At 46.5% G+C, this 27,359-nt stretch overlaps 2 protein-coding genes across 2 annotated transcripts in view; one reads left to right on the top strand and one right to left on the bottom strand.

The window, feature by feature from the left end:
- The first annotated feature begins 1,902 nt into the window (after positions 1–1,902).
- hpgd (15-hydroxyprostaglandin dehydrogenase) lies at positions 1,903–20,310 on the top strand. The gene is made up of 8 exons (XM_085460605.1): positions 1,903–2,229; positions 2,620–2,743; positions 5,057–5,163; positions 9,515–9,611; positions 13,572–13,648; positions 13,737–13,900; positions 16,614–17,687; positions 19,584–20,310. Exons 1-7 carry the CDS (start codon positions 1,918–1,920, stop codon positions 16,735–16,737), a joined length of 1,005 nt encoding a protein of 334 aa, XP_085316731.1. The 5' UTR covers positions 1,903–1,917; the 3' UTR covers positions 16,738–17,687; positions 19,584–20,310.
- Positions 16,870–27,359, bottom strand: part of wdr17 (WD repeat domain 17) — a 34,424-nt gene continuing 23,934 nt past the window's right edge. Inside the window, exons 27-32 of the mRNA XM_085460542.1 lie at positions 27,138–27,240; positions 26,916–27,017; positions 25,414–25,512; positions 21,749–21,816; positions 21,535–21,632; positions 16,870–20,514 (exon numbers count right to left, since the gene is read on the bottom strand). Coding sequence (XP_085316668.1) covers positions 20,395–20,514; positions 21,535–21,632; positions 21,749–21,816; positions 25,414–25,512; positions 26,916–27,017; positions 27,138–27,240 — 590 coding nt within the window. The 3' untranslated portion in view covers positions 16,870–20,394. The remainder of the gene's footprint in view (positions 20,515–21,534; positions 21,633–21,748; positions 21,817–25,413; positions 25,513–26,915; positions 27,018–27,137; positions 27,241–27,359) is intronic.

The raw sequence follows: 27,359 nt of genomic DNA, 5'->3' as shown, positions 1-27,359 counted from the left end.
ATCAATCTTTCGTGATGCACCATCATATTTACATTATTTGTACGGTACGAATGATTTGCTTTGGTACCTGGTCAAACTTAAGCTCTCCTTAGTATGGCTGGCTCCGTCTCTCCAACAGCGCACTTACGGGCAGCAGCTGCCCCGCCCCCTCGCTCAGTCGCTTAGTGCCTGAGCTTGGATCATACCAATATCAGGGGGGGATTCACGCACAGTCGTAAATTCCCACAGTGTGCACTATGTGCTTCGAATATTGTGTGTACTTTTTGTTTTATACAGTTGTCAGCCAGACATCTAACTATGAAAAAATTGCACTCCAAAATACCCCGGGCTTCTGACAAAACAACCCGGGCTTAAGCCCAGTAAGCCACCCCCACGCTCCGCCCCTGGACAGGAGTCCATTGAGATGAATGGTCCCCAAAGAGGATGATTCCTGTCCACTCGAATAATAACTGAAGGTTTAGTTCTTCCTTTTGGAATTCGTGAGGACTGGATCTTGTGGATATTATGAGCTCATTGCTCTTTTAGACATACCTGTATGGAAACATAAGACCTCCTCAGTTTGGGTTCATATTGAATCATCAGTGTGTCTGAAATGTGAAGCCGACTGGAGAACGAGGAGCTACTGGACTTTCATCAAGCTGAGCAAAAGCTTTAAGATATCTCGAAATGTCTCTGCAACAGTGTCGACGTCTCTGACATTAACAAAGCAGATCTTTGTTGTACAGACAGACCGGGGCGAAGGATTTGGGAGGACTTCAACTATCTGGGAAAAAACAACAGTTTAAAATCCTGCACAGACTTCGTCTGTGACACAGTCGCCCTGATTCAAAGCTTAAGCTTTGTTCACCTCCATTAAGGAGGAGCTACATACTAACATGTATACACGCATCGTTGTTATTATTGTTTATGTCGTGTTGTTGCTGATTCCTTGTATTACTGTGCATGTACTGTTGTATTTGTAAGTGCATACACAGACTTAACTCGCTTCACTTTAGCTTTATCACTACAACACAAATGATTTCCTAAAGGTGCATTAATATCTCCCGTTTCTGCTGTCGCCACCTGCTGGCCACCAACAAGAATGCAGGTTTAGGAGAGCAGAGCAGGAGGAACATGTGTCCATCTTTATTATCCAGTTTGTGCACAGCGACCTCACTTCCTGTGATGTTTGCCGTCCGGTCCAGGCTGGCCTCACCTGGCACACAAAATATTGCCTCTGCTGCTGTTTCAGGTCCTCGGAGATCCTAGAAATCTAAAGAGCGCCTGCTGAACACGCTGCAGATCATCTCCAGATCCAAGAATGAAGGAAGGATGTACAATAAGAAGGTCAAAGGAAGAGAGCGTGTACAGGAAGTCAGAGGAACGGAAGCGTAGCGATGTTCCTCGATCTAAAGTGTGCAGAATATAAATAGTGAAGTTCATGAAGATACAACAGCTTTTCCTTTCCTCATGTGTCTTTATTATTTTTAAAGAATAGAAGGAAAACACACTGGAGCGGGTGGTATTTTCACATATTTGGTCATTATCAGCTGCTGGTTCCCATTCAGTGTGAGAGTGGACGTGCAGAGACCTGAAGCTCGCTGTAACGTATCCCCGAGCTGCGCTGCCGCTGTTGTGTAACGCCACTTAAGCCTCGCAGGAGAAAAACCAACGGTGAGGAAGAACAATGAGAGACTGACAGCTCTTTAAAGAAGCTGCTGTCTGAGGTTTTGTCTCTGACATGTCCTGAAATGCAGACTTTATATAAACAGCAACACATTTCAGGAGCTCAGGTGTGCTGATCAAACAGGAGGAGGGGAGGAGAAGAAAGGGCGTGGAGGAGGAGCCGGGAGGGCAGGTACAACAAGTTGGATTAAACCTGTAATTATTATTCTACGGAGTTTACTTAACCTCTCCCTCTCTCGCTCTCTCACACACATGCAGTGTTTGTATAGACTGATAAGGCGAGGGGGGAGGGGGGGGAGGAGGAGGAGGGGAAAACAGCTTAGCCAAAAGAATAAAAACAGAGCGGTGAGAAAACATGTGATTGAGTTGGAGAGAGAGCAGAAAGGTGCAGGAAGACGCAGAGCAGGAGAGGAAGAGAAGAACAGTCACCGAGAGAAGAAGAAGGAGGAAGAGTGCAGCTGTACTGGGAGCATGTCTCTGAATGGGAAGGTGGCTCTGGTGACGGGGGGTGCTCAGGGCATCGGCAGAGCTGTGGTCCAGTCACTGCTGCAGAGCTCAGCCAAGGTCGGTACTGCTGCAACTTTTGCTTGCAGCTTTTAGTTTCCTTCGATCTGTTGTGTTTTTCATCTTTTCACCTCAAAAGCTTTTTTTCTTCACTGTTTGACTTGTTTTTTTAACAGGAGCAGGGTTTCAAAGGTGAGTCTGTGGTTAATCCAGGTTAATCTGTAATGAAATCATTGTGAAAGACTCGCTTCTCTGCAGCAGCACGGGCGTTTCAGAGAGATCAGTCATTTCTCGGAACTTCCTTTGCCATCTGTTTAAGTAAATGAATGTTTGTTTCCGTCTGAGCTGCACAGTTGTGAAACCACAGGACTAATATAGTCTGCTGAGCAAAGTAAGTGTTGCACTGTAACCAAAGTGCTGCAGAGTCCATCTCAAAGTTCTGTTCTGCAGGTGGCCATGGTGGACCTGAACAAGGACCTCGGTGAGGAGTGCAAGGCCCAGCTGGACGCCGAGTTCGGAGAAGGAAACTGCACGTTCATTGAGTGCGATGTGGCCAACGGAGATGCGCTGCGAGGTAATTATGCCGTGCCGTAAGATGCGAGAAAAGAGCTGACGTCACTCTCGTCAAAGCTTTCAGTGTGTCAGTGCGTTTGGCAGCTGTTCAGTTAATTGTGTAATGCAAACGCAGCGCACCGCCGAGCCTTGGACAACGAGGAAGCGGGCTAATTTAATTTATCACAAACCTGTCACCGAGGTCAAACAGAGCTCCGAGTTTTCTCGCCGCTCCCAGAGTCCCGCTCAAACTCAGCCTGTCCTGTGTTTGATTTACAACCACATGACCTTTTATTTTTCTCCAGTTACCTTCTCCTTTTCTGCTGCTCTGCCGGCGCTGTTGTGTGCTAGTGTGTGTGTGTGGGGGGGGGCGCGTGCCTGGGTGAGAAAAAGGAGAAGCCGAGTATTTAAGTGTGTGTAAGTGAAAAAGTGTGTCACAGAGTGAGAGAGGAACAAAGATTCATTGTCTGACACTGAAAAAGTCTATCCCTGCAGGCAAACGGCTGTGGAATGCTGTTTGCTGTAGCTCCTGTGTGTGTGTGTCTGTGTGTGTGTGGGGTAAGGTGAGATTTACCATGTTTAAATGCACTCATGCATCTTTGCAGCTGTGCGGTTAACAGCTCTGTTTTGTGTCTCTGCATCTTCAGCACTAATTGCGAGGTGTCCAGGTGAGGAATGCGGAAGACACGCAGGTTTAACCCTCTCCGGTTTTTCCCTCGGGGTCTGTTTCTGCTGTTGCTGTTAGCGTAACCAATCGTGCGCGCCCACATGCAGAGATAAACCGGCTGCTGGCGGCTGATTGCGTAACAGCATGATGTATGTGCCCCTCAGTCACAGCGTGTGCGTTCGGCCGACACGTCTGACAAGTTATTTGGGTGTAAACCCCGCGGTGTCAGGATTCCTGCTCTTTGCTGAACCTGTAACTGAAACACACACAAGCTTTTCACACGTAAAGTAAAGTGAGTCCTCTCGAAGACTGCAGTGTGTAGTTACATTTCAGGAAGTAGTCAGGCCACTGACACTTCTTGTGGTGAACTTTAAACATTTTTACAAACTGATCTCTACCTGCTGCTCATGACATCACAGCCAACTGGAAATGTGGACGAGTTTTCCAGCTGGAGGTTGTTTGTTTTGGCTTGGAGTCTGGCTCTGGTCCTGAGACTGACTTCCTCCTCAGCATTTCACTTTTAATTCAGTTTCATCGCCTCGGAGTACTTTTTATTGTACAGTAATACACAACACCAACGGCTGCTGCTACCCCAGACAACCCAGTCTTTGGACACCCCGAGGTAGAAGAGGTCAGCACAGAGGTCAGCTGGGGGGTGCTTAATGTCAAACCTAGTATGCTTGATACCAAAACAAAACCAGCACATGTAGGTAGACCCAGAATGGAGGATACATATCTCATGTGGGCGATCTGGAAAGTTTAGCTTGGTCAGCTCCATGACGATTGGCCCCTCTTGGTCAGCTCCATGACGATTGGCCCCTCTTGGTCAGGTCCATGACGATTGGCTCTTCTTGGTCATCTCCATGACGATTGGCTCTTCTTGGTCATCTCCATGACGATTGGCCCTTCTTGGTCAGCTCCATGACGATTGGCTCTTCTTGGTCATCTCCATAACGATTGGCCCTTCTTGGTCAGCTCCATGATGATTGGCTCTTCTTGGTCATCTCCATGACGATTGGCCCTTCTTGGTCAGCTCCATGACGATTGGCTCTTCTTGGTCAGCTCCATGACGATTGGCCCTTCTTGGTCAGCTCCATGACGATTGGCTCTTCTTGGTCATCTCCATAACGATTGGCCCTTCTTGGTCAGCTCCATGATGATTGGCTCTTCTTGGTCAGCTCCATGACGATTGGCTCTTCTTGGTCAGCTCCATGACGATTGGCTCTTCTTGGTCAGCTCCATGATGATTGGCCCCTCTTGGTCAGCTCCATGATGATTGGCCCCTCTTGGTCAGCTCTATAACGATTGGCCCCTCTTGGTCAGCTCTATAACGATTGGGCCCTCTTGGTCAGCTCCATGACGATTGGCCTTTCTTGCTTGATGATCAGCATCAGTTCGGCTGAACAGCCAGACAGCGAGGGTCCGGGCACTTCCAGAGTTCTTGGTAGTAGCTCGGATAAGTTTGGCGTGTTGAGAACGATGAAGCAGATTAAAGTGTAAACTACATGGTGCTACGATGGTAATGAGGCTCTGTTATAACAGCGAGTGCAGTCTTAATGAGTGAAACCCTGTTTACATTCTGATGGGAGCTTGTCATTGATGTTTTTAGAAGTTCCTGTATTAGCGTCTGAAATCACCCCATTTTGATTTCTTGTCTCTGTGGAACAGACACCTTCCAGAACACCGTGGACCAATTTGGCCATCTGGACATCGTCATCAACAACGCCGGCATCACCAACGAAAAGGACTGGGAGAAGACCATCCAAGTGAACCTGGTGAGATGGCAAACCAAAATAACACGCATGCTGCCTTAATGCATGAACGCTAGATCAGACTGATGCCCCGGGGGTGGTGCATCAGAGGAAGCTTAGCATGCCCATGATATCTTTCCCCATCAGCACCTCACTGATGCTCACCTGATGGAGGTGCAGCATCTGACCAATCGCAAACATGCATTTTACAAAGGATGATAAATCTGTAAGATAATTGAAGCAGAAACATTTGCAGCTTTATCTCTTTTTGTGCTTTGAGGAAAAACCTGAGGAAGCCTAATCAGAAGTATTATTATGTGCAGCACTTTGTGATTCTGTCTAGAAAGGTGCTATATAAATAAAAAAAAATTATTTATTTATTAAAGTAGCATAGAGCTTTTCCTTTCAGATCGCAACTCAGAGGATCCAGAGCACACCGCTCTTTTAGATCCTCAGCTCTTCCTGAACTGTGCAGGTTTTCCAGGCCATGTGGAATAAGGAATGTCGGGTGTAACCTAACACTCAAAGAAGGCAGGGAGTCAAAACATTTTTCAAAGTTAGATTGGAATGTGATCCAGATAGAGCCACAGGTCACAACACAAAAGTTTATCCTGTGGCAGCAACTCACTTGAAAATAGTACAAATGTTGCGTGTAGTCGGGGAATGTCAGCCTGTCAGAAGGTGAACGGTTGGATTCTTCTCATGGTGGCGACGAGGCTCCCAAAACTGCAGGTCCTCATCGATCCATGCGTATACATACAGAAACTGAAAGCGGTGACTAAAGTACTATCAGCCTCATCTTCTGACATTTTGTCTTATTATAAATTCAGCCCCACGCTAACCCGCTGACATCACATCCTGTGTTGTCCACCTTCATTCTGTGTCAGTGCCAACAGGGGGCGACACCGGCACTTGCTGAATAGATGGCGGAAATGACTTTCCTGATAAGTTCATTGGCTTAGCCAGTCGTTTCTAGTTTGGCTGGTAAAAATAACACTCTGTCTGCGGCTGTTGTTGGTCACCTGTCACAAATACCTGCTCTGTTCACCTTTGACCTCTGTGTTACAGCACGGAGAACCTCCAGCTCTCCATCTAATAGAAAGTAACGACAGCTCAGGTTTAAAGTGAAAAAGGACATGAAAATAGTTCAATCGAGATACTTCAGCTCAGTTTGAAGATCCGGACCAGTTAGATTACTTCAGCTGCTTGTGATTTCACACCAAGCCACAGTGGAAAAACACGAGCTGCGCGTCTTACCGTGGATCTTTCCTGCTGTATAAATAAACATGAGTTTTCCTTATTTTCAGTCACGTATCTCTGCTCCAGCAGTGAAGGCTCATGTTAAACATGACCATACTTCAGATAATAAGGTCAGTGTACAAGTCCTCTCTGTGAGCCAAAGCTCGGGCTGCAGACTGCTCTAAACCCTCGGTTTCACAGCTCGTCTTCCTGTTAGTTCTAAATATGTTTCAATAACAACAGCTGAATTGAACTGCATGATGTCACAGAGAGGGAATATCCTAATATGGTCTTCTCAGGCGAAAGGCTGAAATCTGGGCCACAGAAGCTCTACATACTTGCTTTTCAAACGTTTGTTTATGATGGGCAGCCAATAAGTGAAACGTTGGCTTAAAGACAGGTTGGCCTTTAAGGGGAGGGGCTAAAGCAGCTTGTTTTAAACTGAGGCACTCATACGGGGCCCAGTACAGGACTTATCAACTGTATTTGAGTCTGACAGTGGACGGTGATATGGGACTGACACAGTACAAGCACAAGAGGGACTAAAAAAAGCCTCTTTCTTGCTAACAGCACAGCTGGTCGACGATGGGCTCCACCATCGAGACTCTGTAAAGTGTGGCCCGCAGAGAGACCTGATCTCTTCTCACAACATACCGCTGTGACTCATTGTTCCTGAATTGGCTCCCGTTCACATCAGCTGTTGGAGTCAGACTCCATCCAAGTTCCAGTTCGAGGATACTTTCCTCCACTTAGTTGCATATTTGGGATGTTTTAAGTTTTCAGATGTGAACTTTCGACTCCAACAGAACTGTATGAAACGCAAATGTGGGACTTAAGATGTGATGGATGTGCATTTATGGAGCGCGGCATGTTACGTAAAGGCCCTTGTTGTGATAGCAAAATAAAAGTCTGCCCATACAGTCAGTGATGCTTTGGCACTGGTGGCACTGGTAGCACTGGACCGGGAGCTGCAGAAAGGGAAATGTGTTGCAGTGGTTTGTATCACATCTGTCTGACAGTGTGTTCATGCAAACGAGGCGTCTTCTTAAAAACAAAGTTAGTCATGGACTTCCTGAGACTGATACTTTTTACATTATTCAACTCAACTTTATTTACACAGCAAATCACAACAGCAGTCGCCTCAAGGCGCTTTGTATTGTAAGGTCGACCCTACAATAATACATACATAGAAAACCCAACAGTCATATGAGCCCCTATGAGCAGCACTTTGGCGACAGTGGGAAGGAAAAACTCCCTTTTAACAGGAAGAAACCTCCAGCAGAACCAGGCTCAGGGAGGGGCGGGGCCATCTGCTGTGATTGGTTGGGGTGAGAGAAGGAAGACAGGATAAAGACATGTTTTCCTTAGAAAATATTATTATAAAGCACTACATATGTATTCATTGCTATGCAGATGATGCCCACCTATATGTATCTATGAACGCTTGAGCAGGAAATGAATCAAACTACTCAGATTATGATTCGAATTCATATAACTTTATTAATCCCAGAGTTCACAGCCGACCCAGCCTACGCTCTCACAGCCCACTGTCTTTAAACTCTGATTTCAAGAGCGGAGTCAAAGCAGAGGTCAGGAAAAAATTCGATGAATAAAAAGAACAAAATAGATTAACAGCGTGCTCAGAGGGAGCGTTTCTGTACTGCTGCGCCTTAAACTCACGGTGATGTTTGATTCTGTGTTGAGCTGAGTTCCTCATCGACGATCGTTGTGTGTCTGGCAGGTCTGTCTGAGCCCGTCTTTGTGTTGTGGTTCCTGTCAGCCCGTCATACATGCTTTAATCAGTCACAGCCTGATACTCGGATAAGAGCTGATACACTGATAACCACTTTAAAGGTGCGCTGTCTCACGCTGTCAGTATCACTTCTCTTTCTTAAGCAAACTTCAGATCTGTCAGACCATTTTCATTCCAACACTGACATCAGCTAAACCAAAGCAAAAGTTTAATTCATTAAAAAGTTTTCCATCTTTGTTTTCTTGACTCTCGGGTAAGTTCACACCTGGTGCCCCAAAGAGCTGTTTGTCTTTGGAGTCGGGTCCATTTATGCAGCCCTGCTGGTCTCAGACTGGGGGAGTGTTTGTGTGCACGGCCGGGTGTTGCCTCCTACACGACTCTGTTAGGAGCACATGAGTTTGGTATATTCAGCAGGTCATTGCTGGAGAGGAGACCAGGTGAACACTTCACCTGTGCTCTGAGTCCTGATGCTGCTGGGTGAGTCACCTGACTGCTCACCAAGTGTCTGTGGGCAAGAAACAATCTGCTTTTGTCATGGTCCTGGGTCGTTGACCCAGCGTTTTGTGTTTTGTGATTATTTCCCTCTGTTCTAGTTATTCTGTGTCCTCCCCCCTTGTGTCCGGTTCGGGTTCTAGATTTCCTGTTTTGTTCTGAAAGTCTGTGTCTGTTGTCATTGTGTTCAGCTTGTGTCCTCCAGTCATCATGTGTATTCAGATCAGCTGTTCTTCCCTCCTGTGTGCGATTACCCGATTACCTTGTGTGTGTATATATAGTGGGTGTCGGTCTGTGTTCGTTGTCGGCTCATCTGTGTTTCTTGGTATCCTGGCCTGCGTCTCTCTCCGTTTTGTAAGATTTCAGGTTTGCTCTTTAGTTTCTCCCAGTTTAGGTTTCCGTTTGTAATTACTTATGCTTCATTGCCTGTTTTTGCCACCGCCACCGTGTAAATAAACTTCACTCGTATCATCAGTTTACTGCATTTTGGGTCCTCCTTTTCCTCCACTCCACACAGCTCACTCCGCCAGCCGTGACAGCTTTCTTTTATTTGTTGTTGTTTGTTGTCCCTCAGTGCTTCATGACTCCATGCCCAAACACTTTTAACCCAGTCTTCATCCAGACCCCCTCCTGCCCCCTGTTTTGGGGGCCTATAACATGACAGTAATAATGTGACACTAACTGGAGCTTCAATAACCGCATCATTTCTGTTGCTGTGTCAGCTGTTCTGCCAGATATGTGAGCTAAAGAAACAATTCTTTGCAGTCAGTGAAGAGTGAGAAGCTCGTCTTTAAAGCGTGTTATCAGTGGGTTCACGCATGTTTAACTTCCTCATCACGAGCGCATGCCTCAGTTTACAGCTGTGAACACTCGTCTTATCTTTGTCTGCAGACCTCGGTCATCAAGGGAACCTACTTGGCTCTGGAGCACATGAGCAAAGAGAACGGCAAGCAAGGAGGCACCATTATCAATGTATCCTCTATGGCAGGTAACACGCACACGTGCAGAAACATGTATTATTAAAACAACAGACACTCTGCCAGGCTTTCAGATTTCATACAGCGATTTTTGTTCAGGGATGTTAAAGTTCGCCAAAGATTACACGACAGTTGTGTCCATAAGGCCACGGCGGCGTGTGACTGCGCTTCGCCTGAGTCGCTGCTGCTGCTGCGGCGAGCTGCCAGTGGCTCTGAGAAAGAGGCGCCCCCACTCATCACCCTCCAAAATCAGCTGACTAATGTTCCCAGTGCAAATACAACAATCAGCTTTTTCTTCCTGTTCATTTCAAAGGGCAGAGGGCAGCGAGTCAAAGGTCAGCAGAAAGCTCAGCTCAGTCTGACCTCATCACAAGGACGTTTTCTGCAGCGGCACACCCGGGCGCGCTTCCTGTCTGTCAGCTTTTCTGCTTCTATTTTGTGCGGCGAGCTGAGCTGAACGCTGCGCTCGCCGCTGTGTCTGTGAACCTTCTTCACTGTGCATGAACCCTGCAGCTCTTTAGAGACCTGCAGCTTAAAAACACGACAGCGGGGCGTCAGCACTGACCTCGTCACATACTTGGAAGCAAAATGGTGCCCTTCCTGAGTAACAGCAGATATGAATGAGTGATATGAGCTCTAGGAGTGGACCAGCTGGGAGCACCTGGCTCTCCGCTGACTTTCTCCTTTCAGAAAATGTGGCTGTGAGAAATCTGTCCTCGCTGGAGGCCTGGCTCATGGAAACATTCCTCTTCTTCCTTGGATGTGGGTGTTGTGTTAGAAACACATGAAACAAAAAGCAGCTATGACAGGTTGGCAGATATCCACCAGGGCTGTGGATCGCTCCGTCATGGAAAAGTTCATTCTCCTCCAACATCTTCTCTCCATCACAGTCCAACACAACAAAGACGAGTCCCGAGCTCTGCTGGTGTTTTATTGTCCTCATGCTGCTCTTTAAAGGCCTGCGAGAGCCGTGATCTTCCTCTACAACATCCCACGCAGAGCTCCGAGGAAGCTGCGTTTTCTGTGGGATTAGCGCCGTTTATGAGACCAGAACACTTCGGGATGTCCCCTCATGCAACGGCAACGTGCTTCATTGGAGCAAATAAACTCCACGTAGGCGATGATTAGATGAGACAGATTATAGTGAGTTCCTGTGTGGTTAGATTACACACAGACACACACACTCCTCATTATGTTGCAGTGACTCGTATCTGCTGTCCCGCTGCAGGCTGCAGATCCAGGGTTGACCCTTCCTTCGTTGTTTTCGCGGCCTCGGGTCTGGGCAGAGGTCTTCGAGCAGGTGTTAGGTTCCAGGTCAAAGGTCGCACTGCTCTGTGCCGTAAAAATATTTGTGTTTCACAAAGATTCTGAGTGATGTTCCTGTGGGAGAGCTCCCAGCTACAGATCGGCTGACAGTTATTAGAACTTCACGTCACGCCCAGGCAGTGTGACACAAAGCTCAGCAAAGCCAGGATATCTTCTCTGTGGTCGCACGACGGTGGTCATCAACCCGATAAAGAGAAGAGAAGATAACCTTTATTAGTCCCACGCGTGGGGAATTTGTTTTGTTACAGCAGTGGACAGTTGTATAGAGAAAGAACACTGGAATAATATATCTATGAGACATTGTACACAATAGAATAGAATAAAATAAAATACTGTATACAATAGGATAAAAATAGAAGACAAATGCTATATACAATATGAGTATAATACAACGATGGCAGGAAGAGTTTTGCGCTTAGTGTTATTGCACATGTGTGGATGTGTGTGTTTGTTCAGTTAAAGTCTTTGTTGTGGAGTCTGACAGCAGTGGGGAGGAAAGACCTGCGAAATCTCTCCGTCCCACACCGTGGGTGCCGCAGTCTCCCACTGAAGGAGCTGCTCAGTGCTGTCACAGTCTGCTGCATGGGGTGGGAGATGTTGTCCAACAGGGATGACAGCTTAGCCGCCGTTCTCCTGTCACTCACCACCTCCACTGGGTCCAGAGGGCATCCTAGAACAGAGCTGGCCCTTCGGATCACCCTGTTCAGTCTCTTCCTGTCCCCAGCAGAGATGCTGCTGCCCCAGCAGACCACACCGTAAAAGATGGCTGAGGCCACCACAGAGTCATAGAAGGTCTTCAGGAGTGGGCCCTCCACCCCAAACGACCTGAGTCTCCGCAGCAGGTACAGCCTGCTCTGCCCTTTCCTGTAGAGGGCGTCTGAGTTATGAGTCCAGTCCAGTCTGTTGTTCAGATGAACACCAAGGTACCTGTAGCTGTCCACAGCCTCAATGTCCATACCCTGGATGTTCAGTGGTTGCAGTGGAGAATGCTTGTGCCTGCGGAAGTCTACCACCAGCTCCTTGGTTTTACTGGTGTTGATCTGGAGGTAGTTCAGCTGGCACCAGTCCACAAAGTCCTGAGTCAGTCCTCTGTGTCCTTGTCGTCCCCATCAGTGATGAGGCCGACTATTGCAGAGTCATCAGAGAACTTCTGCAGGAAGCACTGGGTGGAATTGTGGGAGAAGTCTGCAGTGTAGATGGTGAAGAGGAACGGAGCCAGAACCGTTCCCTGTGGGGCCCCCGTACTGCAGACGACCCTGTCCGACACACAGCCCTGAGCCCCGAGGCCGACGCTGTCGATGTCATTTCCTGTTTTTATCCTGGTTTCTCAGAGTTGAGGAGATGAACCATCCCCGGGTCATGTGACACTGGTCCAGCTGTGATGTGTGTGGATTACAGATGATCCGTTTGGTCAATAACAAAGTATTTTTCTATCGGCTTTGTTCAGAAACATATCTGATTAACGTGGAGCCGCTCAGACGATTCTCAGGCACGTTTTCATCGTCTGTGCTTCACGTCAGAATTTAATCTGTGTTTGTTTTAATCATGCATCATGATGTCGATCTAGCACAGCTCAGCCTGCACTAACAGCAGACATGTGGTAATCATTTCACCCTCATCCCACTGGTGATAACATCAGTGTGTGTGTGTGTGTGTGTGTGTGTGTGTGTGTGTGTGTGTGTTGTTCATTTGGATAGAATAGAATAGAATTCAACTTTATTGTCATTGCACATGCACAGGTACAGGGCAACGAAATGCAGTTTGCATCCATCCAGAAGTGCTTTAGTGATATAGATATATTACAATATATATTAGCAATAATATAGATATGTGAGTATATTACAGAAATGGGTCTATTATGGTATGTTATAATGTACACGGTATGAAGTATGTTGTGAATATTCTATAACTATAAGTATGTACAGGCTGTAGTGAGTACAAGCTATGTACAGGATATGAACAGGATATAAATATGAAAAACTATACAGAATATGAAATAAATAACTTTACAGAATCTGAGATATACAGCTATACAGAAATGGGAACTATGCAAGTTGTAAACAGTTGTAGGATTAAAAATTATCGAATGTACAGAATGATTATTTACACAGAGCTATACAGTAGTGCAGTTAAGATAAGTGAGGGTGTAGATAGTTTCTACAGAGGCTATATAAAGTGCTAGTGGTTGTGAGTGGTGGTTCAGTCCATGTTATTATTGTGTTTGAGGGTACAGTTGTCCATTGTGGGTGTGTGTATGTTCAGTCCATGAGTTTAACGTGGGTCAGATGTCAGGAGGCAGAGTTCAGGAGTCTGAATGTCATGTGGTCACATGACATTTGTGCAGCCAGGTCGCCGGTCGTTGTCTTTGTTGTTCTCGTCAACGCACTGTGAGGACAAAGTGAAGGAAATGTGTATTTATTATGAAAGCCTTCACGGAGCTGAAACAGCTGCGAGTCACGCGGTGACTATTTCATCAAAGACAGGATGCTCGGACGGGTCTCTGAGTCGGGTTTAATCCCAGTAAACCCGGATCAGCTGAGCCTGCGGCGTTTAAAACGAGGTGCAGCTGCAGCAGCTGTGTTTGGCCTGCATGTTACAAACTGTGATAACATCGTGTTTTTCCCTCTGGGTCTTTCCTTTTTCAGCCTTCATGCATTCCCCTCACCAGCCCGTCTACACGGCCACTAAACACGGAGTCATTGGCTTCACCAGAGCGATGGCGGTAAGACGCACACACATTAGCGAAAGCGCAGCACGAAGCCTTTCGGGATGAGAGGGCCGCTCAGCAGCTTGTTCTCGTGTCGCTGCAGGACGCGGCCATTCAGGGCGACTACGGCGTTCGCATCCACGCGCTGTGTCCGGCCTTCGTCGACACGCCCCTGCTGCAGTCGGTGGAAGACGAGGACAACATGGGCAAGTTCGTCAAGTTCAAGGACGACTTCAAACGGAGCATGAGCAAGTTTGGAGTTCTACAGTAAGTCCATGTGCCAGTCAGCAGCAACGATCACCAAAACTGATGCAAACGTGTTTAAAGCCTCGTGTGGACGATAGAGGAACTGCAGTTTTTGGCACATCAGCGTTAGCTCCAAAGTTTGGCGCTTGTTGCTGCTGCAGTGTTTCATGTGTGTTTTAAACCTCCTGCAGATGAACGTTGGCACATTGCAGTCCGATCTGGTCTCACCTCAGTTGTCTGCGCTACAGCAGCAGCTGGTGTCAGCTGAGTGTGCTCAGGGAGCTCAGAGGTCTGGGTGAGGACGCGACATTCAGCTTCATATGAATGAAGCTGGACGAGTGAGAGACCTGCTGCTCAGCACGGATCAGATCTGTTCTTAACTCCACTTTAAACCCATCTCTGCTCTGATTGCATCACTGCTGTTTGAAAGACTTCTTCTCTTTCAGGAAACCCGATGAAGCGTTTGGAGTGGTTCAGTCCAGCTGTGAGAGACGCTGAACAGTGTCCACACTGTGCAGAGAGCACGCTGTGTGCAGTTTGCTCAACGCTGTGAAAGCTCTGCAGGAGGGAATCATTTAGTGTCAGAGGAAATTGAGTCCAGATGACTTCCTGAACACATGTGGATATATGCATCTGTACATCCACTGACTCGCTGAAAGAGGGCAGAACAGCAGCTGTAGTGTTTTTAGGGAATGTGGTGTTTACTTGTGTTAGTCACTCTGTAAAAACTCAACCTGCCTTTGGAGACAACAGTAAATCCCCATGATGTAAATCGTTATATTTTAGTTCAAAGTTACGGTGAGTTTAGTTTGAGTAAAAGCTTTCTCAGTGACTTCTGAAAGGCTGAACTCTGGAAACAAAGGAAACGGCCAACAGGGATCCACAGTCCTCCACGATGTTACACAGTTACCTAAATAAGGATTCAGACTCCTGACTGAGGTTCTCCTTCCTCAGATTAAGATTTGGAAGCGTTTATAGTTTAGACTAATGTCAGTTTGAGGATAAATATGATGTGATGGTGGCACTGAAGTGGCTGCAGTGGGTTTGAGATGAGAGTCGTCTGTAGTCGGTGTTGACATTTGAATCAAGAATGTTCTTAATTTGACTTAAATCATGGAGATAAGTAACGGGAGGATAGTTTGTTAGGGTAACCCGCTGGGTCGGCCTTTATGTTCAGGCGAGTTCAAATATTTGAATCAAGTTGTTATGGTTACAGTTGTTTGCTGAGTCACATTTAAATCCAGTTAAGAATTATTTGAATTAAGTGGTTGAGACAGGATGATCCAGTAGGTTCAGCAAGTTTAAAGAGCTCATTGAAATCAGTTGTTTGGATTAGTTTGGATTCTATTCTGGGAGCCAAGATAATCCATCGATTTAGCTTCAAATCCAGTTTTAAAGCTAGGAAAAAGTTCAGTTTTATTTATATAGCCCCAATCCAGGTCTTTATGTCTTTAAGACATTCCTGCAGTTTAAGGCTACGTCCACACGTACACAGGTATTTTTGAAAACGGAGATTTTCCGTTTTCGTTTTAAAAAATAATCCCGTCCACACATAAAGGCAGAAATGAAGGAAAACGCTGCTATGAACATGCCAAAGCAGCAGGTGGCGCTAGATTCCTAACCGTGCAGAAATGTTGGCCAATCAGAAGTCTAGAAGCCTCGGTGGGAAAAAGTAAACAAAGCTGGGGCATAGAAGCAGAACAGAGTCGTATGTGTGGAGGGACAGTAACTGTGTGTGTATATGTAAGCATTTAAACACTGCAGAGAGTAGAATTAACAGTAACAGTAACAGTATTGTAGAAATTCATTTCACTGAAACAATAACGTGGCGCACAGTGTGACGTCAAAAAAGGCGCACACCTTTGACGCTGCGTTTTCTGCGTTTTCTCCGTTTTTCTCGTCCACACGTAAACGCAAAAACTGAGTTTTCAAAAATATCCACCCTGGCCGGAGTTTTTAAAAATCTCCATTTTCAGTGACGAAAGGTGCAAACGCATAGAAAAATCTGCGTTTTCAAAAATACCCGGGTACGTGTGGACGTAGCCTAACTCATTGGTGTGTGTTATCTGGCTTCATGGACAGATAGAGCTGGGTGTCATCTGCATAGCAGTGTAAATGTATGCTATGTCTTCTAATGATGCTGCCTAAGGGAAGCATGTATAATGTAAACAGAATTGGTCCTAGCACTGAACCCTGTGGAACTCCATAATTAACCTCAGTGTGTGAAGAGGACTCTCCATTTACATGCACAAATTGTATATTTTTACCTTATTTTACACGTTGCTGTAGACCAGGGGTGTCAAACTCAAATACACAGTGGGCCAAAATTCAAAACAGGAACAAAGTCGCGGGCTAACGTTAATATTTATTGAAAAAAAAATCTTCCTCCAGATATAAGAATGAATCTTTTCTTATGGACTCAAATGAGTTTTGCTGGAAAAGTGAATATGGAACAAGCAAAGCTTAATACTAAACAATATATATATTAGCTGTATAATACCAGTAGGCCAGCTCTAATAGTAATTTGGTATGGCTTCGTGGGCCAAATGTAATTAGGCTGCGGGCCAAATTTGGCCCGCGGGCCAGAGTTTGACACCTATGCTGTAGATAATGATGTGTCTGTGGGATGACTTGTTTCTCTAATGGTTAAAATTTAATTTGTGAAGAAAGTCATGAAGTCGTAATTTGTGATGCAAAAACAACAGCGTGTGTTTTTCTTCTTGTTGACCTGCAGGCCGTCGCTGATAGCAGAGGGCATGATGAGGCTGATCACGGACACCAGTCTGCACGGAGCGGTGATGAAGATCACCTGCTCCAAGGGAATCCATTTCCACACCTATGAGCCCATGTCGGCCTGAGCTCCACACTCAGGACTCACATGCTGAAGGAAAGATGCGGCGCTCTCACCCGTCTGACTGCAGCTCACCAGAGACGCTCGGGACGACACGTGGACGCTGCAGGAGCTTCAGTCAGAACTGCGTCTGTTTGGATTCGAATCTTTTTTATTTAATAATCATCTGCATAACATGAAAACAGTGATCATACAAACAATATCCAGCAAGCCAAAGTTACAGATGAGTTTTTTCGTTTTTAGCTAATTGTTTGTGCGTCACAGGAAACGCTGGACCGTCACTGTGGTCCACCTCAGAGATGACGGCTTCTTTGATTAGTGTTATTTAAAGAACTGTAACAGTTACTCTTTTATAGCTGGTTTATGTGACATGTAAACACAAATAAATCAATAAATATGGAGTTTTGATAACCTAAACAATAATTGTATGCTAACATTTGTAGTTTCACAATGTCTGTTTATTTTCCGTGTTTTAATATTTATTCACAGCCAATACGTGGTACACGAGGAGTGAGGTCACAGTATGCACATCACCCATTGGTTTGTAAAATCCAGTTTTTAGACTGCAAGCTAGCTTGGTTAGCAAAGCGTGTACATGGACTGTAAGGATTAAAGACGCCTTGCCACCCTAACTTCTTGAACGTGGAACTGCTGGGGCAAGAAGTTTGCATAATTAGGGGCGTGGCCTCATTGACGGAACAGGCCGATGGCCGCACAGGCGGCTGTAGCTGCTAGCTGTCTGCTAGCTTCACCTTTGCTAACTGGAGTCCCTGAACAGAGACCTGTGAACCGTTGTTGGAGCCTTTTGGAGCATTTTTAATGTCATCATGTGAGGTTACTGTAGTAACAGACTGTCCAAGAAGGCGGAGCTCCAGGTTTAGTGCCTGCACTAATTAGCATAAGGTCACCTCTAAGATGGCGTGAGCCAAAAACCGGCATTAAGTCTGCACACAGTGGGTAATTTCAAAGTTGTTGCTTCCATCTTTATCCATAGTATAGGAAAGTGTGTGGAAATGCTTAGTAGTCTTTGATATTCTTCATATCAAATATTACGCTTCCAACTCAATCTCCCATTTAAACACAATAACGGCGGCGGTACCCTAAAATTATTCCTCCTGCAGATGTGTTTCCTGGACTTGAGCTGGTTTTTATTCTGATCATCTTCTTGTGTGGCTGGAGGAACATATTTGATACTCATCACTGTGTCAGTCCAATACAGAAAAACGACTGTGGCAGCAGCATGCAGCAACTTTATTTGTACAGCGCAATCCTTTGTGTGTCTTTATCTCCTCTGAACTGTGGGCTGGGACACAGCGTCAGTCAGCCTTAGCCCTGTTTTCACTGTTGACATTCCTCATAAATCCTCGGCCAATTGAATCCTTTCACCGTGGTGAAAATGTTGGCTTTTTCCCAAACTGGGCGCTCTCCAAGAACCCGTGTGTGGTTTGCATGAAGTCACAGGTTGTCATGAAGAGACGGGTATAAACAAAGAGGTTCAGTGAGGCTGATCTCACAGCTGCTGTGCTGAAGTTTCCCTGTGAATGAATCCACAAAGACATGAAATGATTTGTGGTTATGATCGTTGTCTTTTCCTGGTCTGGCTCTCCAGTTATCGTTCTACAGTCTTTGGTCTGTAGAACGATTGGTCCCCGACGTTTAAGTCTGCTTTCTTCTGACTGGCTGCCCCTCACAGAAATTTGAACAGAAAGTGGGTGGAGCTTGTCTTCTTACAATGACAGTATCAGGGAGTGTACCCAGGCAAACTGAGAAACCAAGTGTTCAGAGCAGTTTGCAGCCTGAGCTCAGGAGTAATGTTAGCACAGTGCTCCCTCGCTATATTGCGGTTCATCTTTTGCGGCTGTCGCAATTTTGCATGCTTTTTTTTTTTTTTTACAGCCCATTGTGTTCTGCATCCTGATTGGCTGTAAATCGTTGTCAATCAATCCTGTGCCGTGTCTCGTGTACAGTACAGAATGTGTTCAGCTTGTCGATCGCTAGCAGTGGGACAAAAAGTTCTCGACATGCTGAGGGAAGGTAGAAGTTACTGTATTTTTTGGACCATAAGGCACACCGCATTAAAACAGTCAGATAAGTCAAACTTTACTCAACTCATTCTTCTTGCTTCCTCCACTTCTGTACCATTGATTCATTATTGATTCATTAATGTTAAATTCTCTGGCAGCTGCTCTGCTCCCATGTTCTGAAAACAGGGTTTGATCTTTGGTTTCGGTCTATAATACTGGACTTATTTTTCTACGAAGGTTTGAACGAGAGAGAAAAATGTGAAAATGTTCATGCCTGTCTGAGAAAAGTGTAAAGTGTGCAGTGAGGGGTTTTCCAGCCTTAAAACATCTGTAATAATTGTAAAAAATAAAGTTGGCTACTCCCACAATAGACGAGGGACCGCTGTATGTAGAATTCCCAAATAATATGATTCGATTCAAATCAGATTTATTTATTCAGCACCAAATCACAACAACAGTCGCCTCAAGGTAGATCGGACAATAACACATACAGAGAAACACCCAACAATCATATGACCCCCTATGAGAAGCACTTTGGTGACAGTGGGAAGGAAAAACTCCCTTTTAACAGGAAGAAACCTCCAGCAGAACCACACACACCTCGCTTCTCTTCCTGTTAAAACAGTTCTTCTTTCCTCCAGTCACCAAGTGCTGCCAGGAGAGGGTCGTCTGATTATTTGTGTTTTCTCTAATTTGTTGGATCTTTGCCTTTCAATAAAGCATTTTGAGGAGATGCCAGCATGTATGTATTCACATAAATGAACAGTCCTGAGCCGCCCTAATATGATATAACAGTGTGTGGACAGATTCTTTCATTGTGTCTTTGTAGATCTGAGAGAGGAAGTCAGGAGGGTCAGTAAAGTATGTGAGGGTGGTGCAGGAGATGTGAGGACAGAGGTGAGGTGTGCGGTAGGAGTGACAGATGGGTTCAAGGTGGGGGTGGTGATTACATCAGGGATCAGCTCTCAGCTCCTCCTTGTTTGCAGTGGGGACGGACAGGCTCACAGGTGAGTCTCTCATGTTTGCAGATGATACTGTGATCTGTTCTGAGAGTAGGGAGCAGGTGGAGGAGAGCCTGGAGAGGTGGAGGTACGACATACGTGTGTGAACGAGAGGCAGACAGGTGGAGAGGTGAACATGCCAGGCAGCAGGAAAGGAGGAAGACCTCAGAGAAGATTGGTGGATGCAGTGAAGGCGACATGCAGAGAGTTGGTGTGGCAGAGGAGAACGCTGGGATAGAAGGAGGCAGGTGATCCACTGTGGTGACTCCTAAAGGGAGCAGCTGAGAGAAGATTAACACGAACACAAAGAAAGTCTCCCATAAATACTCAGTGGTGTCTTTATTCCAGTGCTTTCTTTGTACAGTAGAAGAACTCAGATCTATACCCTGTATGTACATGATCACATTGTGGGAAATGAAGCGGGAGTCCTACCCAGTACGACACATTCAACACCAGTCCTCCTCCACACGTGAAGCACGATTGGTTGGCTACATTCTCATCACGTAACAGCTAACCAATATCAAAATCTACAAAAGCTTTGAGCTCCTCTGAAGCTTCAGTTGGCAAAAAGTGTTTGAGCTTCAGCCGCTGGTGTCTGTGTCATCGCCGCCGTGACCGTCTTCCTCTTCTTCGTGTGTGTTAAAAGGGGTTGATGCGGAGTCCCGTCCCCAGCGGGGAGAAGGGGTTGACCTTCGCCCACATTAAAGCGTCGTTGAGTGAGATGGCTGATTTATTGTCCTCCAGCAAAAACACCGGACCCTGAGCATTCAAACAGAGCAGACAGAGCTTTGGACACATCAGTGCAGAAACACGTCGGGTAATCAGAGCTCGTGGGGACAGCTAATGGGCGCGATGCTTTCCCTAACCATGACCTTACTGTAACCCAGTGGTTCCCAAACTTTTTTTGCTGGGCCCCCCTTTGTTTTACGAGTACACGGGTGATTTTGAAAAGCAGCTGTTTCGTCCACGTAAACAGCGTTTCGAATCACCGAAAACGGAGATTTTTTAAAATTCATTTTTTGCGTTTACGTGTGGACGAGGAATACAGAGTCACGCAACATCAAAGGTATGAGCCTTTTTCCACATCACGCTGTGGCCACGTTATTGCTTACATGAGAGGAATTGCAGAATGGCAGACAGTCAGATTAACAGTATTTTGTCTCTGTCTGCAGGTTTTACACTCTTACATATAAACACACAGTTACTGTCCCTCCATTTACAAAGGCAGAGGTGTCACGCTGTGATTATTTTACGTGTAGTTGTTTTTTCCTGTGTAATAATGTTCAACATTGCTGTCAATGCATTTTTCAAAAAATACCTCTCTGTGCAAAATGGGTTTAAAAACATAAACAGCTGTGGGATCCTGTTTGTCTGTGATGTAAACAGCCCAGCGCTGCTCCTGATGCAGGGAAGACCAACCCTGCAGGGAGACCTACCTCAGCACCTGTGCAGGTGAAGCCAAAGGGCAGATCTGCTTCACCATATTTTCTAGTCTTTGGCTTAGAATGAAGTTGGTTTGGAAACATATTCAGTGATGCTTCATCTCCTGCTGTGCGTTTGTGTGGGCGCCCGTGCTAGCCGTGTGCAAGCGTTTTGTTTTTTTTTCCCTTTTCATGCCGCGCCCCCCCTGCAATGGCTCTGCACCCCCCCTAGGGGGCGGGCCCCACACTTTGGGAAAGTCTGCTGTAACCTGACACTAAAACCACATTTTGAGTCTCAAAAATGCCTTCAATGCTGTGGGATTTTGGTCCCCACAAAGATGTTAAAACACACACACACCTGTATTCTCTGCCCGGTGAAGCAGGACAGCTGGAGGTCTGAGTGACTCGGCAGGTTGGAGCCCGTCACGTAGTCAGCACCGCAGAGGAGCAACGCACCTGAGAGACGTCAGGAAATGGTTTAATGTTGTCATTATCATTAACACGATGCTTCTTTCCTCGCCCTCTGAGCTGCAGCTGGTGATGCGGTGCTCTGAGGCGTGAGGACTGTTTACCTTTGTGGCTCGGCTGGATTCTCCTCTGCAGGCAGCTGAACTCTTCTCTTTGACACTCTGACGGGGGGCTGTTGGAGACAGACGGACAGGAAGGAAGCACGTTTGCTGTGAGTGTGTGTGGACATGAGGACTGCATGATAACAGCAGCATTTTCTCACAGAAGACGGTTTACAGCATCAGTGCGAGCCGAGCTGAAGGCACTCGGTCGTGCTTTGTTTCATGGAACAGCAGCAGCTTTCAGCGAGTGCTCCACTTTGGAGTCTGAGGACTTTTACAGATGATACGTACACTTTGTTTTCTTAATATGAAAACATCCAGCTGTGTGGACCGGGCCCCAGAGACCCACTCAGGGCTAGAACTCATCAGTAGGTTTGCCTTCATAATCAAGCTTGAACACCCAAAAACACAAAGAGAAAAACTGACAAAATACTGAGACGTGACAAATGTACTCAGACTTGTCTGCTACAAATGTACCCGGGACGCAGAGTGTGTGAGTGTGTGTGTGTGAGTGTGAGTTTCAAACAGCCGTCTGTGGCCTGCAGCTTGCTGACTGCAGTCACTGCTTACAGGAAACCACAGACTAAAATAAAGAAATGAAACTTGTCCAGCTGTTTGTGACAAACTGATAGCGCGATGTTGTTCTAGAAGCTCATCCCTGCTCTGTTCCTCTTCAAAGGGCCCGTTTCAGGATCAGGACTCAAGTTCTGGGTCAAAGATGGAGCTACAGTGGGGCAAAAAAGTATTTAGTCAGCCACTGATTGTGCAAGTTCCCCCTCCTAAAATGATGACAGAGGTCAGTAATTTGCACCAGAGGTACACTTCAACTGTGAGAGACAGAATGTGAAAGAAAAATCCATGAATCCACATGGTAGGATTTGTAAATAATTTATTGGTAAATCAGGGTGGAAAATAAGTATTTGGTCAATAACAGAAATACAACTCAATACTTTGTAACATAACCTTTGTTGGCAATAACAGAGGTCAAACGTTTACTATAGGTCTTTACCAGGTTTGCACACACAGTAGCTGGTATTTTGGCCCATTCCTCCATGCAGATCTTCTCGAGAGCAGTGATGTTTTGGGGCTGTCGCCGAGCAACACGGACTTTCAACTCCCGCCACAGATTTTCTATGGGGTTGAGGTCTGGAGACTGGCTAGGCCACTCCAGGACTTTCAAATGCTTCTTACGGAGCCACTCCTTTGTTGCCCGGGCGGTGTGTTTTGGATCATTGTCATGTTGGAAGACCCAGCCTCGTTTCATCTTCAAAGTTCTCACTGATGGAAGGAGGTTTTGGCTCAAAATCTCACGATACATGGCCCCATTCATTCTGTCCTTAACACGGATCAGTCGTCCTGTCCCCTTGGCAGAAAAACAGCCCCATAGCATGATGTTTCCACCCCCATGCTTCACAGTAGGTATGGTGTTCTTGGGATGCAACTCAGTATTCTTCTTCCTCCAAACACGACGAGTTGAGTTTATACCAAAAAGTTCTACTTTGGTTTCATCTGACCACATGACATTCTCCCAATCCTCTGCTGTATCATCCATGTGCTCTCTGGCAAACTTCAGACGGGCCTGGACATGCACTGGCTTCAGCAGCGGAACACGTCTGGCACTGCGGGATTTGATTCCCTGCCGTTGTAGTGTGTTACTGATGGTGACCTTTGTTACTTTGGTCCCAGCTCTCTGCAGGTCATTCACCAGGTCCCCCCGTGTGGTTCTGGGATCTTTGCTCACCGTTCTCATGATCATTTTGACCCCACGGGATGAGATCTTGCGTGGAGCCCCAGATCGAGGGAGATTATCAGTGGTCTTGTATGTCTTCCATTTTCTGATGATTGCTCCCACAGTTGATTTTTTCACACCAAGCTGCTTGCCTATTGTAGATTCACTCTTCCCAGTCTGGTGCAGGTCTACAATACTTTTCCTGGTGTCCTTCGAAAGCTCTTTGGTCTTGGCCATGGCGGAGTTTGGAGTCTGACTGTTTGAGGCTGTGGACAGGTGTCTTTTATACAGATGATGAGTTCAAACAGGTGCCATTCATACAGGTAACGAGTGGGGGACAGAAAAGCTTCTTACAGAAGACGTTACAGGTCTGTGAGAGCCAGAGATTTTCCTTGTTTGAGGTGACCAAATACTTATTTTCCACCCTGATTTACCAATAAATTCTTTACAAATCCTACCATGTGGATTCATGGATTTTTTTTTCACATTCTGTCTCTCACAGTTGAAGTGTACCTCTGGTGCAAATTACTGACCTCTGTCATCATTTTAAGTGGGGGAACTTGCACAATCGGTGGCTGACTAAATACTTTTTTGCCCCACTGTATGTTAGGTAAGGCTCAGGGAAACTGTGGTCTGCACTCTGGGGTGTGCACTCTTTGCAGCTGAGTCCACTCAGTAATGAAGCAATGAGTCCTTAAACTGGACCAGACTCGCTGCACTGACGGCGTCTGAGCTTCTCTGTTGTGGTGATTGTTCCTGTTTTTGGTGGAAGCCGCAGCTTTGACGTCTCTTTAAGATGAATAATCATAAAAGAGCTTTAATGACTGAACATCAGCCCAGCAACATGCCTACGTGTCCATGCGTGTCCATGCATGTGCATGTGTGTGCCTACGTGTCCATGCGTGTCCATGCAAGTCCATGCGTGTGCCTACGTGTCCATGCATGTACATGCATGTCCATGCGTGTGCATGTGTGTGCCTACGTGTCCATGCATGTGCGTGCTTACGTGTCCATGCATGTGCCTAAGTGTGCATGCGTGTGCCTACGTTTGCATGTGTGTGCATGCATGTGCATGCACACACTCGCTCGCGTCCCCAGCAGTAAGTCTGCATGTGGCGCTGCTCAGCTGTGGGGATGGTGGAAGCAGAGCAGTTATGTGTACATAAAAACATTTCTGGATGTATTAGGAAGATGCTAGTAATGAATTAACCATGCACTAGTGCTGGGAGACCGTATGCACGGCTCTTACTGATAGGCCGAGTTCATCTTTGATGCTCTGCTTCCTTAAATAGCAGCTTATGAAGTGCAGTTTCAGAACAGCACCACAAGGTGGAGCCGCCTTCATCTGAGTGCTGCTGAGCTGGAGGGGACAGCACTGACGAGACAGTCATATATTTTATTCTGAAGCTCTTCCTGATGTTGACGAGCTCCATGATAAATCATTAAAACTTTACTATCTTATATGAAGTCCAGGATTTGGTTCATTTTTCTTCAAGCGCTTTGATTTCATCGGGCTGTGGTGCAAACACGGGTCACTGTGTGCCGCTGGGACGTTCAGCCCTGAGAAGAAGATCCTCATTCAGTGACGAGCACATTTCCACCCAGACAGAGAGGAAGTAAAGCTTCCACTTCACTGATTTCAGAGTGGGCCGTAATGGCTCCTGGTGCTCTTCATCCATCTGATTTCCCCTCATCAGGAAGTCCTCCAAACCTCAGAGTGACGATTCTTCAGTTAGCCGATCACTCAGTGACCATCTCAGTCTAACGGCAGATGCGGCTCCTTCATGTGTCGTGATGCAGTTGCCTTGGTGACCGGCCTCATCCTGGCCGCTCTTCAGCATCACTGCTACACCTCTGCTCGTTAATGTGAGCACCTTGTAGTGTTATTGATACAACGTGTGTGTGTGTGTGTGTGTGTGTGTGTGTGTGTGTGACGTACATGCTGTTAGCTTGTGTGCAGGCCCTCCAGGCGTCCAGCTCCACAGACAGCTGCTCGATCTTCAGAGGGACACACACCTCTCGCCGCTTCAGCAGCTGACTGAGAAACACAAAGAAACGCGTTCACAGACGCTGGCGTGCAGCAGATCCAAACAATCATCGTCGATAATTCCAAATCAAAAGCCGATATTAGCTGACGTCACCGCGCACGGTGATATCTGTTCCTGTTTCTGGAAGTTATTTTGACGCTTGTGTCCAAACAAATCAGGAGATGCTGAACATTGATTACGATCAAGGAAAATGTAAACCTGCCTGTAGCGCTCCAAAGCTTCAGCTGAGGTTTAAACCAGGGGTGTCAAACATAAGGCCCGGGGGCCAGAGTGGGCTTGGCAGAGACTCCAGCCTGGCCCTTTGGATGGATTTGGAAAATGTGAAGGAGGGCGTAGATGTTGGAATTTGAACTGTGTTACAACTTTTCCTACTGATGTTTTAGTTTCCTCTTAAAGTTAAAATGGTAGAAATTACATTAAAAAATGTAAATAAACTAAAGACATTCAGGGACATTCATGCTAAACCAACATAATGAAGTCACATAAACAGAAACGGTCTGTATTTATATAGCGCTTTACATATCCAGTCATCCACCCATTCACACACACATCCACACACTGGTGATGGCAGCTATATTGTAGCCACAGCCACCCTGGGGCGCACTGACAGAGGCGAGGCTGCCGGACACTGGCGCCACCGGGCCCTCTGACCACCACCAGTAGGCAACGGGTGAAGTGTCTTGCCCAAGGACACAACGACCGAGACTGTCCAAGCCGGGGCTCGAACCGGCAACCTTCCGATTACAAGGCGAACGCCCAACTCTTGAGCCACGATGTTTTATGATCGTGTACCAGACAAACTGCTGTTTTTCACAGTCGGTCACAGTAAAAACATTGATGTGGACTAATAAAAACTTTCTGTTTTATAACCACAGGACAGTCTGAGTGCTGACCTCACACTGAGAAAACTGCTCTTTGTGTGCAGGACTGGAAAATCCTCTGTGTGCGCTCCAAGAGAATCCAGCGTCAGCTTTCATGCTGCTGACAGCAGCTGCTGCCACACAGAGCACACTCACAGTGTGTGTGTGTGTGTGTGTGTCTGCACACTCACAGTGTGTGTGTGTGTCTGCACACTCACAGTGTGTGTGTGTGTGTGTGTGTGTGCACTCACAGTGTGTGTGTGTGTGTGTGTGTGTGTGTGTGTGTGCACTCACAGTGTGTGTGTGTGTGTGTGTGTGTGTGTGTGTGTGTGTGTGTGTGTGTCTGCGCACTCACAGTGTGTGTGTGTGTGTGTGTGTGTGTCTGTGTGTGTGTGTGTCTGTGCACTCACAGTGTGTGTGTGTGTGTGTGTGTGTGTGCACTCACAGTGTGTGTGTGTGTGTGTGTGTGTGTGTGTGCACTCACAGTGTGTGTGTGTGTGTGTGTGTGTGTGTGTGTGTGTGTGTGTGCGTACCTGGTGTATTCGTAGAGTGCAGGTACGATGCTGCTGTACTGTCTTCTAATGGCCAGCAGAGCTCCAATATAACCACAGAGGATGAGCAGCTCACTGCGGGCTCTGCACGCACACACAGACACACACACACACAGACACACACACACACAGACACACACTCAGGTCAGTGAACTCTGTGTGTGGTAAGAACAAACGTTGTTTCTAATAAACAGTCGTTCTCACTCGGTGGTCTTGGTCGTGATGAGGCGGTCAGTTCTGATGTAACTCATCAGGTCCAGGATTGGCTGAATGTCATCCACCGTCCAATCAGATCCAGCCAGCTGTTCTGAGGAGGGAAAAAAATGAAAAGCAAGATTTGAACTAATCAGCCCGTCCATCATTATCCTTATCAGGGTCGCAGGGGGTGGAGCCTATCCCAGCTGCCACAGGGCGAGAGGCGGGGTA

The sequence above is a fragment of the Copadichromis virginalis genome, linkage group LG6 (genome assembly GCF_057382275.1).
Source record: "Copadichromis virginalis isolate Kocher_CV1m ecotype Utaka linkage group LG6, C_Virginalis_male_GT1.1, whole genome shotgun sequence".
In the NCBI taxonomy this organism is placed as follows: Eukaryota; Metazoa; Chordata; class Actinopteri; order Cichliformes; family Cichlidae; genus Copadichromis; species Copadichromis virginalis.
The sequence above is the reverse complement of the archived record's forward strand: the minus strand, read 5'-3'. Positions and strand labels throughout refer to the sequence as shown.

Coding starts and splice junctions, on each gene's coding strand:
- hpgd (XM_085460605.1), top strand. CDS start 1,918: ATGCAGTGTTTGTATAGACTGATAAGGCGAGGGGGGAGGGGGGGGAGG. Junction 2,744..5,056: donor CAACGGAGATGCGCTGCGAG/GTAATTATGCCG, acceptor TCTGTGGAACAG/ACACCTTCCAGAACACCGTG. Junction 13,901..16,613: donor AGCAAGTTTGGAGTTCTACA/GTAAGTCCATGT, acceptor GTTGACCTGCAG/GCCGTCGCTGATAGCAGAGG.